This window comes from Meriones unguiculatus, chromosome 9 (assembly GCF_030254825.1).
Source record: "Meriones unguiculatus strain TT.TT164.6M chromosome 9, Bangor_MerUng_6.1, whole genome shotgun sequence".
NCBI classification, from domain to species: Eukaryota; Metazoa; Chordata; class Mammalia; order Rodentia; family Muridae; genus Meriones; species Meriones unguiculatus.
Window position 1 is genome coordinate 35,278,742 of NC_083357.1, and position 18,177 is coordinate 35,296,918.

At 37.2% G+C, this 18,177-nt stretch overlaps 1 protein-coding gene across 5 annotated transcripts in view; it reads left to right on the forward strand.

The window, feature by feature from the left end:
- Positions 1-18,177, forward strand: part of Znf385d (zinc finger protein 385D) — a 408,525-nt gene that overhangs the window by 197,422 nt on the left and 192,926 nt on the right. For all 5 annotated transcript variants that reach the window (XM_060391024.1, XM_060391023.1, XM_060391021.1 and 2 more), the window contains one exon: positions 17,963-18,073. In XM_060391024.1, coding sequence (XP_060247007.1) covers positions 17,963-18,073 — 111 coding nt within the window. The remainder of the gene's footprint in view (positions 1-17,962; positions 18,074-18,177) is intronic.

Consider the following 18,177-nt stretch of genomic DNA (forward strand, 5'->3'; position numbering starts at 1 on the left):
GTTGCTAGTCATTATGATATTTAATCAAGTAATAAATACATTAAAAAGTTCTGGAAAAATGATTTTAGAAATTTATTTTCCAACAAACTAATAACCTTTCAGTCACTTTTTTCTCACCCAAGAGGAATTAATAGAAGAATTAATTGCGTTATTTTTTTTCCTTAGGTAAGAAAATGCAAACACTGTAAAATACCTTTGTATACTGAAGCAAAGCATCACTAACCAAGAGAAGTAAACAGTCTCAGTCTCTGTGATTCATAACAGAGAGGAACCTTATGGAATTTTTTTTTCCCCTCAGACATATTTTCTGATAAGCCATGTCTAGTATAGGTTATTAAAATATTGTATAATATTTTAAAATATACATTTAAAAATGTACTGGTGATGAGATTAAGTGGAATGGTTTCATTTGAGTTCCTCCTTGGTTAGGCACAGGAAGACTTTATTTAGATCCAGGTGGGTAGCTCACCATGGTGGCTCTCTTGTGCTATTTTATTCTCATCACCAAATGGAAACGGGGGAGGGGAAAGGAGTAATCACTGTTTTCTACTTTGTTAATTTTAATTATCTCAAACTGGGTAGTTTTCAATAATTCCCTAGAATAAAGATGAAAGCAACATAAATGGTTTAGTATTTGGGGTGTTCATAGGATTTCATTATAAACTCTTTTTGGCTTTTAAAAGAAAATATATGTTTACAAATACATATTTGCATGCATAAGTAATGTGTAATATTATAATAGTATATAAACACTATGCATTTATCCTTAAGAAATTGAGCATGACCTTTTAAAAGACGAGTGCCCAACTCTTTGGGTACTCTGGACTGCATTAGATGAAGATATAAGCTGGTGAAAAAATAAAATGGTGTATGTATCCATCACCACATATTAAAAAATAAACAAAAATACAAAAAAATACAAGAACAACAAAAAACTTTCATAATAATCCTACTTATTCAGTGCTCATTTGGAGAATTTTTTAAGATTGTTAAACACATTTGTAAGTATTAATAAAAAACATGAAAAGCATGAATGTATCTAGATAATAAAAGTTAATTTTTTATAAAAATAAAAAGGTGATTAACAGGAAGTTAATGGGCTATTTGATTTAGTCTTTGAGAAACTAAGGCAGCAATCTTTTTTTTTCAATTCAATTTATTTTTAATAATTTATTTACTTTACATCCCACCCTCATCTCTTCCTGGTCCCAACCTCCTTCCTTCTTCTCCTCATTCCCCTCCCCTACTCCTCAGAAAGGGGGAGCCCTCCCTTTCTCCCTACCATCTGACCTCAGCCTATCAAGTTTCATTAAGACTGCTTATATTCTCTTACTCTGTGGCCTGGCAATTCCCCCCCCCAACCACCAGCAGGGGGAAGTGATCAAAAAGCAGGCAACAGAATCCATGTCAGAGACAGCCCCTTCTCTCCTTACTAGGAAATTCACATGGAGATTGAGTGCCTATGGGCTACATCTGAGCTGTGGGTCTAAGTCCTCTTCATGAAAGGTCTTTGGTTGGCTCATAAGTCTTTGCAGGCCCCATGGGCCCAGATTTGTTGCCCTTGTTGGTCTTCGTGAGGCTCCTGTCTGCTCTGGGTCTTTCTATACCCCCACTTTTTCCTACAATTCCCTAAGACTCACAGTCAAACTTTGGGAGGAGATCAGCAATGTCTCTTTGCTTAGATAGCACAGTGATTCTCAATGAGTTCTCAAGGTTCCCATCAAATATTCTGGATCTAATTTTATTGATCATGGTTCATTATTGAAAATAGTTGCTCACATAAGTGGATACTATAAGACAGCAATACTGTGAATCTTGTGTGCTTTGGAAGTGAGGGATACCTATTTCTGAGCAGGTAGGATCCAGAGGATTCTAATAAAGACACCTAATCAGAATTTTCTTTCAGCTGAATTTCAGATTAGAGCTCTATGCATTCCTTAATATTTGGCAGGTTAGCATAGGTGTGTTGACTGAAAATGGAGTCATTAATGTATCAACATATTATTTTCCTGGAGATATTGAAATCTATTTCATTTTTTTTTTTTGTATTACTTAAAAGCAAGGCTACCTGATTTTCACTGTTCAGAAGACTATATTTTGTAAGAGTATCAGAATGAGTAAAATTGTTTCTTTACAGCTTTACTTTGAGCCTGCCACATTTTCAATTTCATCTGTAATGTTATGATTTGAAACATTGTGTTTCTCAGTTGGATTTGACCTTGAAGACTCCTGTTGAAATATCTAAGTGAGTTGCTAAATTGACTAAAAAAATGCAAAACATGTAAGCTAGATTTTATCATCACATTCTGGCACAAATTTTGTTTGGGTACCATAAATGACTTGATGGCATATCACAGACCATAAAATCATTTTTAGCATTGGGGGTTTGCCTTGGCCATTTTATTTCCAAAAAGCAAATGATGTTATCATCCTTAGCATCCATACTACTTTTAAGTATTTCCTGGGATTGATAGTAATTTAATTCATTGGTCCTTATGAAATTCAGTCTTGATGACAAGTTACCTGGCACTGACCGTTTTTAATTCTCCTGGACATAACTTTCTGATATACCACTATGTAATGATATTTCACTGAACATGAGTTAGTCACACTCTTTTTCATAGCATTACTGGGGCATCATCAGTAATTAAACTAAATTTTGACAGTGAACAGAAAAAAATCTGTTTAACATATTTTTAATGCTTTGTATAAATCTCTTCATTTAGTTGTGTCTTTTAATGGTCATAAAGAAGCCAGTTCCTCAGCAACCTCATACTGGTCATAAATAGCTTTAGTAAAACTGGCAATTTCAGTGAGTTTACACCATCAGCACTGCAGTCGTGAGATTTAAAAACAAACATCTCTATTCTCCAAACTTCTTCCTATACAATTTCTACTGGTTTTTTTTTTTTTTTATTCTACTGGCTGTATTCCAGTGACAGAAACCAGTTTCAGAAATATCCTCTTTTCAAGACATATTGTAACTGCCACTCTTTCCATAAATATTTTACAAACTCATAACCTCACCATCAGCGAATGGTTTAGATTTTTCTTTTGATTTTATTCCTCCCTCCTATTTTTTTTTTTTTTGGCAGACTGTAGGTTTCAGGTTAAAATGTATTATTGTTGAAAAGATAGATTATTTTTTTCAGTATTGCTGTTTTTACCTCATGACACATTCCTTGATACATACCAAGTGTGACAGCCCCTATAATGCCATTTTTTATTATAGTCTTTGGAAACATGCTCAAATTATGTAGAGTACATAAACACCCCTCCTTCCAATTAAAAAAATGACCTGTCTACTTACCATTGAACTATCTTCCTTCATCTGTAGTTTTTCTTTTGGGCTTATATTTTCTTTGGGATGTTGCAGAAGCCATGCTGGGATTAAAATAACAACAGATAAGGGGTGTGGTTCCTTGTGTCCCAAGAGGCCTCAACTTCACTTGTCCAGAAGTTCCAGCTTCTCCCTGGGAAGGACCTGAATGCCCTTTCCTTCCAGGAAGAAAAGGATGAAGTGTGAAGTCAAAGGTTCCCCCATCTCCCAGGAATCCTATTCTCTGAGCTGAGAATGGTGGAACATGGACTCGAGATCCAGGCCAGGAGATCTCCAGTTCAGCTGGAGATGTGGGAGAAAAGATTTCTCTAAAAGAAGTGCAAGTGCTCTTTTAGCTGAGCTGCTATCACCAGACTAAAAGGTAGTAAGGAGCTCAGAGCTGTGAAACCCAAGCCAGGTGGCAACAAGGGCTCGGATAGGGTACTATAGTGGGCAGTGCACCATGCTGACATGCCAGTAAATAGTGAAAGCTCATGGCCTGACCAGCAGTCAAGCCTGGGATCCAGTGCTGTATTCTTCGGGAAGGAGGAGAGCTCTTTTTTTCCACAGAATAAATGATGAGTCTCAGACATCAGAGTGGAGGAATGTAGTGAGAGAGGGTTTACTTTGTGAATTAGGGACATTATAAACCTTGGGCAGTGGGAGGGTTTTTGGCAATGAATGTGTTTGATACTTGGGATACTTCATTTACATGCAGCAGCATAGCCCTGTCATAAAAATAAGAAAGCAGTACTTAATTATCCTAAGAGCAGCAGTGTGGGGCTGGGATGGGGAAAGAAGTCCAGGTACAGTTAGAGGTATGGAACAAGGTCACTGGTTGAAAACTAAGGTACCAAGACATCTCATTAGCATCGGAGGGTATTTCCAGGAATCCCAAGATGCACACTGAGTGGGTTTCTCAGAGGGAAAGGGTTGGATCTCTAATATCCTTGAGGCTATGTGACACCCCTTAGAGTATCTGGGGTTTCCTCAGATCAGGCAGAGAGGAGGGAATCCAACTGAGGAAGGGAATCTGTGATCTTAGCATCAAGCACAGGGGCTTTCTGGTAATGCCAGGTCCAACAAAGGGGCTATATCTATTTTTATTATAACAAATAATTGAGACAAAAGCAGAAAGCTGGACCTGAGCCCTTCCACATTTCAGCTACCAATGCAAAGGGATGCAAAGGGTTGACTGTGAAATGCAGCTGATGATGTATGAGGCACAACTGAGGTATGGAACTTTTAACAATACTTTTAACAATCAATGAAGAATAGTTACCCATCATTTCAATAATGTATATGCCTACTGACTGCAATGGTAGGTTAAACATTATTGATAGTTGCTGTGTTTCCCTTGCCAAATTACCACCACAAGTGTATGTAATGATCAACTCTCTGTGCTTGAGAAATAACATGCCTAATGAGAGCCACACCTGGCCAGCACGCCTGTCATTCCAGCATTGTGGAAGCAGAGGCAAGAGGATTAGGAGTTTAACATATCTTTTTTTTTTTTTCAATGCAGTTTATTCAGGAACCTTGAACAATCATCTGACCCTGGGGAAAGCCAGCCCACAGCTTAAATAGCCTCTGGGTAGCCAACCCCAGCGTGCCACGTGGGCAATGCAGCTAGGTACACATACATGGAAGCAAGCCAGATCCTCAGCCTTAGCCAAATATGGAGTTGTTTGTGACAGAGAGCACTGACCATCGGGAAGGTGGAAGGCGGAAACCAGCTCCATCTTTCAGGCGCGGCATTACGCAGCTCTCTACACTTCCCCCTTTTTGTTTTAGACGCATCAGGCAAGAGTAGAGGTCTGATCTCTGATATTAGAAATAAATTTGGACTTTGTACCGATGTTCATTTAGGTGTCATCCACCCAAAGAGCATCAGACCCGTCCGATACCTTTTTCTCAGAGGCAAGACCTGGGGCATCAACCCGCATGCAATCAGACTTGCTCTTCTCTGGGTCGAAAGCAGCTGACCCTAAGTGCAGTGCTTAGCCTCACATCCTGAGCGTAACATTTTAGTTTTTTATGGTAGCCAACCATGCTTGGGGAGACTGTCCTGCTTCAATGGCTGTAAAGGCCTGAATGGTCATGGCTGCCTTACGCTGTTGTAAGACTCTAATCTTGCATATATACCACAGGCAAACCAAGGAGACCAACACCCGAAGGCCTGCTAATGCTCCCATGCCCGCCCATTCCTTCAGATGATTCATGGCTGCAGCAATCCATGGTGATAATCCTGTGGCTAGTCCTGCGTCCACTCTGGTAGAATTTATTGTGACAATGGCCACTCTCAGCTGCTCCATCGTAGTATTGAATTCTCCAGTCCAATTACCTAAATTATAGCTAGACAATTGTTTAGACAGATTTGCAGCACAGGAAAAATTCTCATGTTGTATGCTAGTGACACAAAGTCCAGCATACTTTCATTGACAGCCAAGTTGAGCGATTTGCCATAGGGTATCAATTTGCTCCTGCAATGAGGTCAATCCTCTGATTGAACACCATCAAGCCTCCTTTTAGTTGAGCATGAATTCCTTTTTGTACATCTAAGGCATGAGCTACATTGGCTAAAAGATTATTCAAGGTCTGAGCAGTCTGCACAGTATGACTCCTGGCTAATGCCGTGGTGGTAGCTCCAACAGCCACCAATGAGATGGCAGTAACAATGGCGACTGTAATTCCAAGATCCCTTTTCTGTCTGAAGAGAGTCATAGCGTGAGGAGCATCAACAGGCACAGGCACCCAGCAAGGCATGCGAGTAACCAGGGCATACCTAAATTCACTAGCATTCCAGCATTGGGCAAAAAAGCAAGTGTCATTACCACAATTACTTGGCTCTATCTGGCTAACAATGAATAAAAATGGGGGTTATAAACAAACAGGTGTGGACTTCTAGGAAATATTATGAGAAGCCTTAACCCCCTCGTTGGAACATCCTGCATCAGTTCTAGAACTAGCAGTGGTGGTGTCCGAGGTCTGAGTAGGTGCAGGAGACCATTGCCCCCAGGGGCGAGACGTGCTCCATGTAAATTGACTAACTTCATGTTTTCCTCCACTTTTGAAAGTCATTTAAGGTTCTTAAATTATTTTTTTCTTTTTTTTTAAATTTTTCATCAATTACACTTTATTCATTCTGCATCCCCTATAAGCCCCTCCCTCCTCCCTTCCCAATCCCACCCTCCCTCCTCCCTAGTGGACTTGGGGAGTGGCATGCATGCAGAGAGAGTTTAACATATCTTTGACTACAAAGTAAAACCTCAATGGAGACTGAGCTGCCCATGGGCTACATCTGAGCAAGGGGTATAGGTCTTCTCCATGCATGGTCCTTGGTTGATTCATCAGTCTCTGCAGTCCCCCCTGAGCCCAGATTTATTGGCTCTGTTGGAAGATTTACTTTAGGTAAATTTACTTACCCATGAAGAATGATGTAATTATGTCTTAGTATCTTTTACAGTGTTGAACTGAAGTTAGTTTCCTTATGAAGTATATTTATAGTTTTTTCAGTTCAAGTATATTTCTTCCCCATTGTTATTTTTTAGTCTACAGTCAATTATTCTTGATAGCTATCCTATTATATTTTTTCAAAAGCTGTAAGTATTGAATGTTAGAATCATTTTACTGTGCTAATCCTCATGCCACATATGTTTACTGGAAAAATTAGATCAAGCAAAAGACAACTGAAATTCCTGGTTAAACTTATTTTTTCCTTCTTTTTGCTTTTGCTAACATTTCTAATCGATTTTCTTTTTTCCTTATATTAGACATAGTTTCTCTTATCATATAATATGATTTAAATATAGTTTTCTCTCCCTCTACCACAGGATATTTTTTTTCCTAGTTCCATCCATTAGCCTTCAAATTTAATGATAATATATATAAAATGATGATATAATGATGATATATGTATATATACATTTAAACAGCTGAATAAAACAATCAACTATTACAAAAAGTAAATCTGTAAAGGAATATGGGAAAATATATATTTCAAAACATTTATCTACAAAATTGTGTCTCTTGAATGTAAGGAAACAGGCAGGTATGTAGTTCAAGCTAATAAACATTCTTTACATTTTCTATACATGTCATAAATTTCATTTTGGAATGTTTCAAGATTACTAAAAAATTGGCAGGCTTGTCAGAAGAAGTTCAGTTCAGTTTGATTATATTTTAGCTTCTGGGTATAATATTTCCTTGAACTTTTTCCATACTCCTAGATTTTTGAGGATCAAAAAACTCTTTGAGAGGAAAATTAAATGTGTTCTTAGAAGTGCTCTGGCTGTTCCATCAGTTATTAAAGCTTTCTCTTTTAGTTATTAAGTAAGAAAATAATGTTAATTTGTAGTTTTTCTTTGATTAAGATGTCTTATATTCAGAGCCCAAGGAAAAGTGTGCTTCCTCTATTTTTTTTTCCCAGTGTCTACAGACTTTATTAAAATGCTGTTCTCTCCAATGAGGAGATCTGGGTTTTCTTGTATTTGCATTCCTATTGAATTAGAAAAACCACTTTTCAAGAAATTTACTTGTGTGTGTCAAGAAATGTGTTTCTTTCCTGCCATCATACTTACTTTTGCTTAACACACATGTGAAAAGTTCTTCCAACTTTCATTTTTGCAATAAAGGGTGCATATTATGTTTTGATTAGACATTCAAGAATACATTCATACAATGAGGCTTACTTACCTTCAACAATTTTTGTTACTACTCATTTTCTTTTACATTATGATTTCTAATGCTGTTCTGTAATCTGAACTATTATCTTTATTTAGATGTGATAAATGTTTGCTACATACTTTTTCTTGTTTAGATATTTTGCCAACAAAATAATATAGTAATTAAGTTTGTTGATGGCAGGCAGGATGGCTCAGCTTGCCATGATTATCATCTCTAGGACCTATGTCATCATCATTGTCGTCGTCATCGTCATAGTAGTAGTAGATAACTTCTTTTGATCTCCACATAGATGCCAATGGCATGTATGCACACATGTGCATAGACACACACACATACAAACACACACATTCCAGCATAGAATAATTAGCAAATGAATTAATATAATTAAAAGAAATAAGGTTCCAGTATGTAGGCTATTCTTTTGTTCTGTTGACAATGTCCTTTGATTTTACAGAAGCTTTTCAGTGTCATGAGGTCCCATTTATTAATTGTTAAGCCTGGGCTGCTGGTGTTCTGCTCAGGAAGTTGTCTCCTGTGCCAATGAAATCAAGGCTTTTCCCCACTTTTTCTTCTAACAGATTAGATGTGCTTGGTTTTATGTTGAGGTCTTTGAGCCATTTGGAATTTAATTTTGTGCAGGGGGATGAATACGGATATGTTTGCATTTTCTACATGTAGACACCCATTTAGAAAAGCACCATTTGTTGAAGATGCTATCTTTTTTACATTGTATAGCTTTGGCTTCTTTGTCAAAAAATCAAGTGACCTTGGGTATGTGGGTTCATCTCTGGGTCTTCTATTTGATTCCATTGATCCACTAGTCTATTTCTATGCCAGTGTTGAGTGGTCTTTATTTAGTATTGCTCTGTAGTACAGCTTGAGGTCAGGTATGGAGATACCTCCAGAAGTTCTATTATTGTATAGTATTGTTTTTGATATTCTGGGTTTTTTGTTTTTCCATATGGAGTTTAGAATTGCTGAGTGGTATCCCGTTTTATAAATGTATCGTAATTTCTGTATACATTATTTCTTTGAGGGAAACCACATTGTTTCCAGTTTTTGGCAATTATGATAAAGGTGCTAAGCACATAGTTGAACAAATGTCCTTTTGTATGGTGGAACACCTTTCAGGTATATGCCCCAGAGTGGTATAGCTGGGTATTGAGGTAGCACTATTTGCACTTTCCTGAGAAAGTCTCTGATAGATTTTCAAAGTGGTTGTACAAATTCTCACTTCCATCAGCAACGGAGGAGGGTTTCACCAATATATCCTCTACAGCATATATTGTCACTTGAGGTTTTGATCTTAGCCATTCTGGCAGGTATATGATATGATCTCAGAGTCTTTTTGATTTGCATTTCCATTAAGACTAAGGACATTGAGCATTTATTTGTTTCTCCACCATTCAATATTATTCTTTTGGAAGTTCTGTTTAGCTTGTACACCATTTTTAATTGGATTATTTGGTTTGTTGGTATTCAGTTTTGTCAGTTCTTTATATACTCTGGATATTAGCCCTGGATATCAGGGAATGTGTGTCTTAGAAAGTAACATATACATAGAGATGAGCAGTACAGGGTCATTTAAAATTGAGACACACTAAACATCCAACAACAGAGAATGATTAAATAATCATGGTCTGGTCATTTATGGAAATTGTATTCTACTAGTGAACAGAAAAATGGAGGTTAAATAAAAATATTATTTAATGTAATGATAACTTAAAAAAATGTGTCTGTTGTAAATTGACTTGCCTTTGTCTTCATTTCCTGGGAGGCATCTTCTGAGACCCTGAAATTTGCTTAGAAAATTCTTCATTTTCACAGGGACCTCCTTAGGCTGAATTAAGCCTTGCCACCAGAAAGACAACCATGTCATTCTAAGAATGAATGTCTGAGTCAAATGACCGCTATACAATGGAAGAAGGCTGGAGAAATAGCCAGTGGTCCCATCAGGAAACGCTGCTTTTATCTCTGGGCTTCTAGGCCTGTAAGGCTCTCTTAGTGGGAAAACGGAAAGGGAGATGCCCTTCTCTGTTCTCTGGGGAGCAAGGGTCGCTGTCTGTATTTGGGACCTTCTGTTTCCTCTCTAGGTCACTTTATTGAAACTTAAGGCTATGGTTTCTATCTTTATTTATTTATTTATTTGAGAGATTCATACATATGGGCCTTAAATCTAATCAGAAGCTGTTGGGCAACATTCATGTCAACAGAAAATATCTTGCCAGATTTACTGTTATTATACTGTCACTGCTGGTTCATATTTTCTTAATAAAATCTCAGTGGCAAATACTGCACTTTCTTGAAATCTGTCATTGTTGATATGTGTAGAGAAATTGTAATGCAGAACATGTCCATTCTGGGAAAAGATCACATCCAAAGGCCTACTAGGTCAGTGAGATCTGGCTGGACTACAAACATGCCTTTAATCCAGGAGACAAAGCCAAGTAGATCTGAATTCAAGGCCAGCCTGGTATTGAACAAATTTCAGGAGCCAAAAAAAAAAAAAAAAAAAAAAAAAGGATTAAGTCTAGCTGTGGTGGTGCATGCCTTTAATCCCAAGCAATGAAGTAAAGTTAGTATCAGTCATGTTTGAAACTGATGTCTATGTTGAATGGTGGGGCATCTTTTGGGTATTTGCCCAGGAATGATATAGCTGGATCTTGAGGTAGTGCTACTCTCAACTTTGTGAGAAAGGGCCACATTGATTTCCAAAGTGGTTGTACAAGTTTGTACTCTCACCAGCAATGGAGGAGGGTCCCCCATTCTCCACAACATCTCCAGCATGTGTTGTCACTTGAGTTTTGATCTTAGCCATTCTGATCAGTGTAAGATGGAATCTTAGATTCATTTTGATTTCCATTTCCCTGATGACTATGGATGTTGAACATTTCTTTAAGTGTTTCCTTGCCATTCAATATTCATCTGTTGAGAATTCTCTGCTAAACTCTGTACTCCATTTTTAAATTGGATTATTTGGTTTGTGGATGGTCAATTTCTTGAATTCTTTATATATTCTGGATATTATTCCTCTACTGGATGTAGGGGTGGGAGAAGATATTTTTCCCAATCTTTAGGGTGTCTTTTTGTTCTGTTGACAATGTTCTTTGTTTTACAGAAGATTTTCAGTGTCAGGAGATATCATCTATTAATTGGGATTTTTTTGTATGTTTTTTAAAATATTTTTTATTTTTAAATAATTTTATACATTCACTTGTATTCCAGCTGTGGCCCTCTCCCTCTTTCCTTTCTAATTCTCCCCTCCCTCCCTCATCTCCTCCCTGCCCCCTTCTGAGTCCACTGAGTGGGCGTGTCCTCTTCTCCTTCCATCTGGCCCTGGCTTATCAGGTATCTTCAGGATGGTTGCAATGTCCTTATCTGTGGCCTAGCAAGGCTGCTCCTCCTTTGGTGAGGAGGGCATTTATTAATTGTTGATCTTAGAGCTTGAGCTGTTGGTGTTTTTCTAAGGAAGGACATTAGCTCAACTATGTTCATAGCATCTTTATTTTTAATAGCCAGAATCTGGAAACAACCTAGATGTCCTTCAATGAAGGAATGGATACAAAAATTGTGGCACATTTATGCAATGGAAGGCTATTAAAAACAAGGAAATCATGAAATTTGCAAGCCAATGGATGTTACTAGAAAAGATTATCTTGAGTGAGGTAACCGAGACACAGAAAGAAACACATGGTATACACTCACAAGTGGATAGCAACTGTAGAATATAGGATAGCCATATTAAAATCTACAGATGTAAAGAAGCTAAACAACAAGAAAGAGCCTAGGGAGGACGCTTAAATCTAATTCAGAATGGCAAACAGGAGAGACAACAGAAGCATTGGAAGAGAGGGAACAGGATTGGAGTCTATTATAGAGGGTCCTCTGAAAGGCTCCACCTAACAGTAGATTGAAGCAGATGCTGAGACTCACAGCCAAACTTTGGGAAGAACACAGAGAGTCTTACAGAAGAAGGGATGATAGATGGACAAGGAGAGGACAGGAGCCCACAAGGAGACCAACAAAGCTAAAAAAACAGACTTCCTATCATTTAAGATCTTATTCTTTGATTTAAAATCTAAAAGTCACAGCAATAATAGAACAAAGGGAGAGGATATACCTCAGAGCAGAAATATAAACATAGAATTAAAGTTCTTCCATGCTCAAATGGCAAGGGGCCATGTGTAGAGAACTGGGTGTCGGGCTGTAACCCCTGGGAAATGCTCATTTCTAAATCTGTTTCACAGAAAGCTCATGGGGGATGTATTGAAAACCTGGTTCTTAAATAGAAATACAAAGTGTGCCAACTCTGAAATGAAGAAAGATATGCTCATTTGGCTTTAAATAAGGCCACATGCTGAGTTTGAAATGTAATTTTGGTGTAAAGATGAGGAAAGCATAACAACAAGTAGAGTGCAGTTCTCTTTTATTGTGTTTGGGACCAAGTTAATAAATCTTTTGAAATTCTGCCCTTTAAAATATCCCTATTTAGAAATCAGATGTGCACAGCACTATGCACCACATAGATTTTATGATCCTTTCACCTTTTCTCTTAGTGCTATGTTGTGTCCTTCTGGTGTGTTTCAAGGCTCTAAGCATGAAGTTTCACTGTGTTACACTGTTTGTTTGGTATCCTTTGTTTACATGGGGGAATCTTAATATTTCACTCACATTTTTAAAATAATTTTCTCTCTCAAAGTACTATTTTCATTGGAAAATTATTACAAATTTAAAAGCAAAAGAACAAATCTGTGTTTACATTCTTGTAGAAATCATCATTTGAACAATTTTAATGTAGATTTCCATAATATTTTAATTTCTTATTGCATGCTTTCAATGCCCATATTGGAATCCTGATTTTTCTAAAGCTCATTTGACCCAACAACTCCTCTTTTTATGTCTCATACCCATTCTAGTGCCTTTAGCCTTTATTTTGTAGAATTATGATGATGATATGGACATACTATCAAATGTGATTATTTAACAGATGACATCCACTGATTTGTGGAATGAAAATGTGTATGATCTTTAGAAGCAAATATGATAAATATTTATAACTTTAAATAAGTTGCTCATGTGAGTCCCCTGTTCTAATAGTTGGTTCTGCTTTAGTGAATATCATGTCAGATGTTACTTAATTAAATTAAATATTTAGCATTAGAACTGGTTGTTATTCAGACTCTGTCCTTCATAATGGCTTCATGTATGCATTTATATACAGGACAGTATTATTAATTTTCACTGTTGACAACGTTAGATTTTAGTGATTTTGATTATCTAGTAACAAGATTTTTTGGTAATATCACTTATCCTTTGTGACATCCATCTGTATGATACAATTCAGTAAAATATTTTCCCTACCCCAAAGTATATAAGAAAATAAAATAATTGCCTAAGAAAATGCCACTTTCCATTTTTAAATCTGATTTTATAGTCACAGTAGATGATCAGAGCATCATTCAAGTCAGACAAAAGAATTTTGAGAATATGTCACATTTGCATGCAGTATCTGTATCTGAAATATCTTCCACAAAATTCTGGGTTCAATAGAGACACTGCTTCTCCAGTGTTATAGAATGACCAAAATAATACCCTGGTCACCATTGTGAGATAAAAACCAACGCTGTGTATTCCCAGAGCACATCTTTTATATAAATATGCAGGACGTTTGTATTTTGAAGTATCATTATAAGAGAATTGTAATATCACTTAATATGAATTATTAAAGCTTAATGGGTCATGGGAAGAATTCACTTTCTGCCCTGAGAGAACTGGTCTTATTGTACAGTGAATACTTGCAATAAAACTCAGTAGGACCAAGTTTTCTTAATTAGCAGCCTCATTCAGATTTTCACCTGAAGGGTACATGGAAATAATTCTCTATGTGTGCTTTAAAAGCATGGGATGGCATTTTAAAATGCATAAGACTAACCCCAGGGAGCAGACTGAGCTGTCTCTGAGGTTTCAAAGTTGGTGTATTGTTCTTTTTGTTTCTGTGGAAAGAGGGACTGGGTGTGAGGGAGTGAAAAAACTTGGCTGGGATCCAAAACATGGCAGTATATATGGAGAACTATACAGGAGACCCCCCCTTTTTTTTTTCACCACTGTCTTACAGCAGGCCCAAGTAAGGGTAAGGGCCTATCCTTTTTTTTTTTTTTTAACGTATTTAGATAATGGAACAGAATTGATTTTCAGAATGATTTCAAATTGTTAAGATTGAAGAATAATATAGCTTGTGCTTCAAATGATACTAAGTTATGCCTAGTGATAAATCCATTGTGATATAGCCACTTGATGGAATTGTATTCATATATAAGAAGGATAAAACTATGGATATACATGACAGTATGATGAACTGTATAAACTTTAGAAGACACCATGACCTCATGTTTTTTTTTTTTTGTTTCTGTTTTTTTTTTTTTTGCTCATAAGTACCTTTTTTATTTATATTTTTATTATTTACAGTTTATTCACTTTGTATCCCACATGTAGCCCCTTCCTTCTTACCCTCCCAATCCCATCCTCCCTTCCTCTTTCTCTACCCGTGCCGGTCCCCCAGTCCACTGATAGGCGAGGTCCTCCTCTCCTTACTTCAGATCCTAGTCTCTATCAGGTCTCATCAGGAGTGGCTGCATTTTCTTCCTCTGTGGCCTGGTAAGGTTGCTCCCTGCTCAGGGGGAGGTGATCAAAGATTAGGCCAATCAGTTCATGTCAGAGACAGTCCCTCTTCCCATTATTATGTAACCCACTTGGACACTGAACTGCCATGGGTTACATCTGTGCAGGGGTTCTAGGTTATTTCATGAATGGTCCTTGGTTGGAGTATCAGTCTCAGAAAAGACCCCTGTGCCCAGATTTTTTGGCTCTGTTGCAGGTTTTGGGAACTTTAAATTGCATTGAGAAGACACTATCTTATAATAAGATAATCCACATATATGTACAAATCTTAAATATATACAGATCCGAATTTCAACACTGTGTAATTATTCACAAAATACAGTTATCACCTGTGCAGCTGGTTAGTGAAGACTTACTTGCTTCTGTAGCTGTGACACTCAGGTTGAACCATCCACTGACCTCCCTGTCAAGCTTGTTAACGGCAATGATTGTTCCATTGTTATTGATGAGTCTTATATGCAAATAATACACAAGGATAGATTTTAAAAGACAGCATGGTAAGATTAAGCAGGAAGTGGAAGAAGACCCTGTAATTTATTAATACTTGGAAGTGAATGTACAAATCCCTAGATCATTCTAGGTTTCACCCAGAATCTGGAAAAAAAATGTGTCAAAAAGCTTGTTTTGACTTTATCTTTGAGACACATTCTTCCTGTGCAGCCCAAACTGGCTTCAAAGCTGTGATCTTTCTGCCTCAGCATCTGGTGAAGTGGAAGTTTCTGGTTTCTTTGGAAACTCAGTTGTGTCATTTGAATATGTTTTCTATTTTGGTCCCAAGTGTGGGATGTGGGTATGTTTTCCCCTACAGAAAACAGTCCCCATGAAAGGGTACTTGATGTTGGTCAACTGAAAGCTACCTTTGATGAGGGGCATGGTTTTTGTGAGTAGCAAATCATCCTTTGTGGACTTTGTGAAGGGTTAAATAGAAGAGTGAAGACAGCGAGACAAAGCTTTCTGCATTGCTACGCTTTGCATGGCTATTGTTCGCATCTTTCGCTGGTCGTTGCGGAGAGAAGCATCCTAGAGAACTGCTCATTGCTGCCTTGGTGGAGTTTCGCCACTTTAGCAGACTCCGTGCGATCTGGGCAGAGTCTATCTGCTTCTACTGAATATTTCCACCTTTGTTGACTCTTGTCGCTCCTGCTGCTTTGCTAGACTGCTGGTATCCTGAGGACTGAGTTTGGTAATTCCCAAAGAACCCGCAGATCCTTACCAGCAGGAAATAGGTAAAATCGTCTACAGTACCTTTCTCCACAAATCTCCTACTTAAAGTCTGGGAGTTGGAAAGGGATAAAGGAGCTTAAGAACTTTAAATAAAGTAAGCGTTTGAAAAATCTAAGCCTACACTATGGAGTCCTGGTCATTACAGGTATGCACTCCATTTCCCACTGAGGTTTTCAACTTAAAGGAAGGAAGAAGATGAATTTGATCATGCCCATGAGTTCTTTTGATTTCTGTAAAATGTTGATTAAACACCAAACTGAAGGACAACACCTGGAAGATATTTAATAAACATTTGTAGCATACATTTCAAAGGCCAGATTAGACAAGCAGTCAAGGAATTGTGAATGTTGGAGACCTAGAACTTTCTCTTACTAACATAGGACCAATTAACTGGCTCTCACAATATAAAATTTACTATTTTTCTTGACTAGGAGAATTATTGAACAATACTCTGTAACAAACAGAACATTAGGAATCATTTATTAGACATATTCTTTACTCTTATTGTGACACATTATTTTCAAGCTTCCTTAAGTAAATGCAAAGTCTTTAGTAAAGCCTATGAATATATATTAAGGGTTTCTAGCTAAATATGATGTGTATACCTATAGCCCCAGCATGAAGGAAAGTGATTGATTAAAAGACTATGTGTTTGAGACCAGCCTGAGAGTTCACAACCCATCTGGGTTATATAGTGAGATAAAAAGTAAAAATAATGAAGGAAAGAATTTCTAATTATGAGAATATTCAATAAACATTAGTGCTGTATATCTGTGTATGTATGTATATCTGTGTTTTCAGATGTACATAACATTGAAAAATTTTAATGACCATGTATCAATGTCAACAGAGCTTATTGAAGTATTAGGTTCCTGTTAGTTTTCTCCTTTCACATACTTTACAATGTATTCATCTATGCCTAGACACAGAGCACGATGTTAAGTAATTTTTATGAATCATTATAGTTAAGCCTTATCTCAACTTTAAAAACTGGACACAAGTGGCCAAATATTCTATCCAAGAATAACAGTGCAGACCAAACTTTTGATCTGACATTAATTGTTGCGGGTATTGGCATGGTACAGTGCTTGGTGAAGTGATACTACATTTAACAGTGTTGGACTGATGACATTGATCTTGGTGTTGTTCCTCATGTTCTGAACTAAAACAGAGAAAACTGAAACTTCACCTAGGCTCTTTGACTCCACCCATGTGAGTTTATAGAAGATTGGCATGTTGATGGTTCATTTCTTCTGTGAGGAGACAGTTCATTTTTATTTGATGATTTCTTAGCTCATGGAACTCAAACCTTTGTTGCAATCAAAACATTCCTTCTCTGACTTGAAAGACGGGTGGTTGTTTAGACATGCCCTGGTGCATTTGAACTTTATAGACCTGCTGTAGTGTACGTGGCAGTTTATAATCAATAGAAACATGCCAGTTCCAGAGGTAGGGAAGTCCAAACCTAAACTGTTGGCAGTTTCAGAATCTGGCAAAGATCTTCTGCCTGGCTTATAGGTGATACAATTTCATCAGGCATCCACAAAACAGGAAATGGTTGAAAATGTCTAACATGTACTCCTATATGTCCATTCCTGAAAAACTAGATTTCCAAGCTTTACTTTTGGGTCTTAATGATACTAAACATAGAATAAAATTGGATAATGATGCATAATTAATTTTCATAGTTGATCATGTGGTTTGAAGTTCAGGTTTAGACAGTGATACATTTCTCAGTTAAGTGGCTCACACCATTAAGACCTTGACTTTCCTTTAATTGTACATGACTATTATCTAAGTATTGCAGCTGTTTCTAAATAAGATCACTCAGCATGTAGACACTAATGGGAACAGTTTTCATCTTCTTAGCATACCGTGCTGTGGGTTATTGTTTTCTATTTTCCTAGAAAGTAGAAATGCCTTTTCTTAGAATAAAAATGTTCTTTACTACATAAGTAATAGATAGGAGCTGTATAGATTTAATGAAATAAGAAAATCCAGTGAAACTGACAACATTTATTCCTATCTGTTGTGTTTCCTTTTTCCTTCTTATAGATGGATCCTATTCAGAAAGCTGTAATAAACCATACATTCGGAGTTCCTCTTCCTCATCGGAGAAAGCAAATCATCTCATGCAACATTTGCCAACTGAGATTTAATTCTGATGTGAGTGTACCACTTAGTTGCCACAAAATGTATTTTATACTTTCAATTTTCAGTTTCTTCCCCCCTAGAAACTGAGCATGTCCAGATCCAAGGAAAAGATAGAA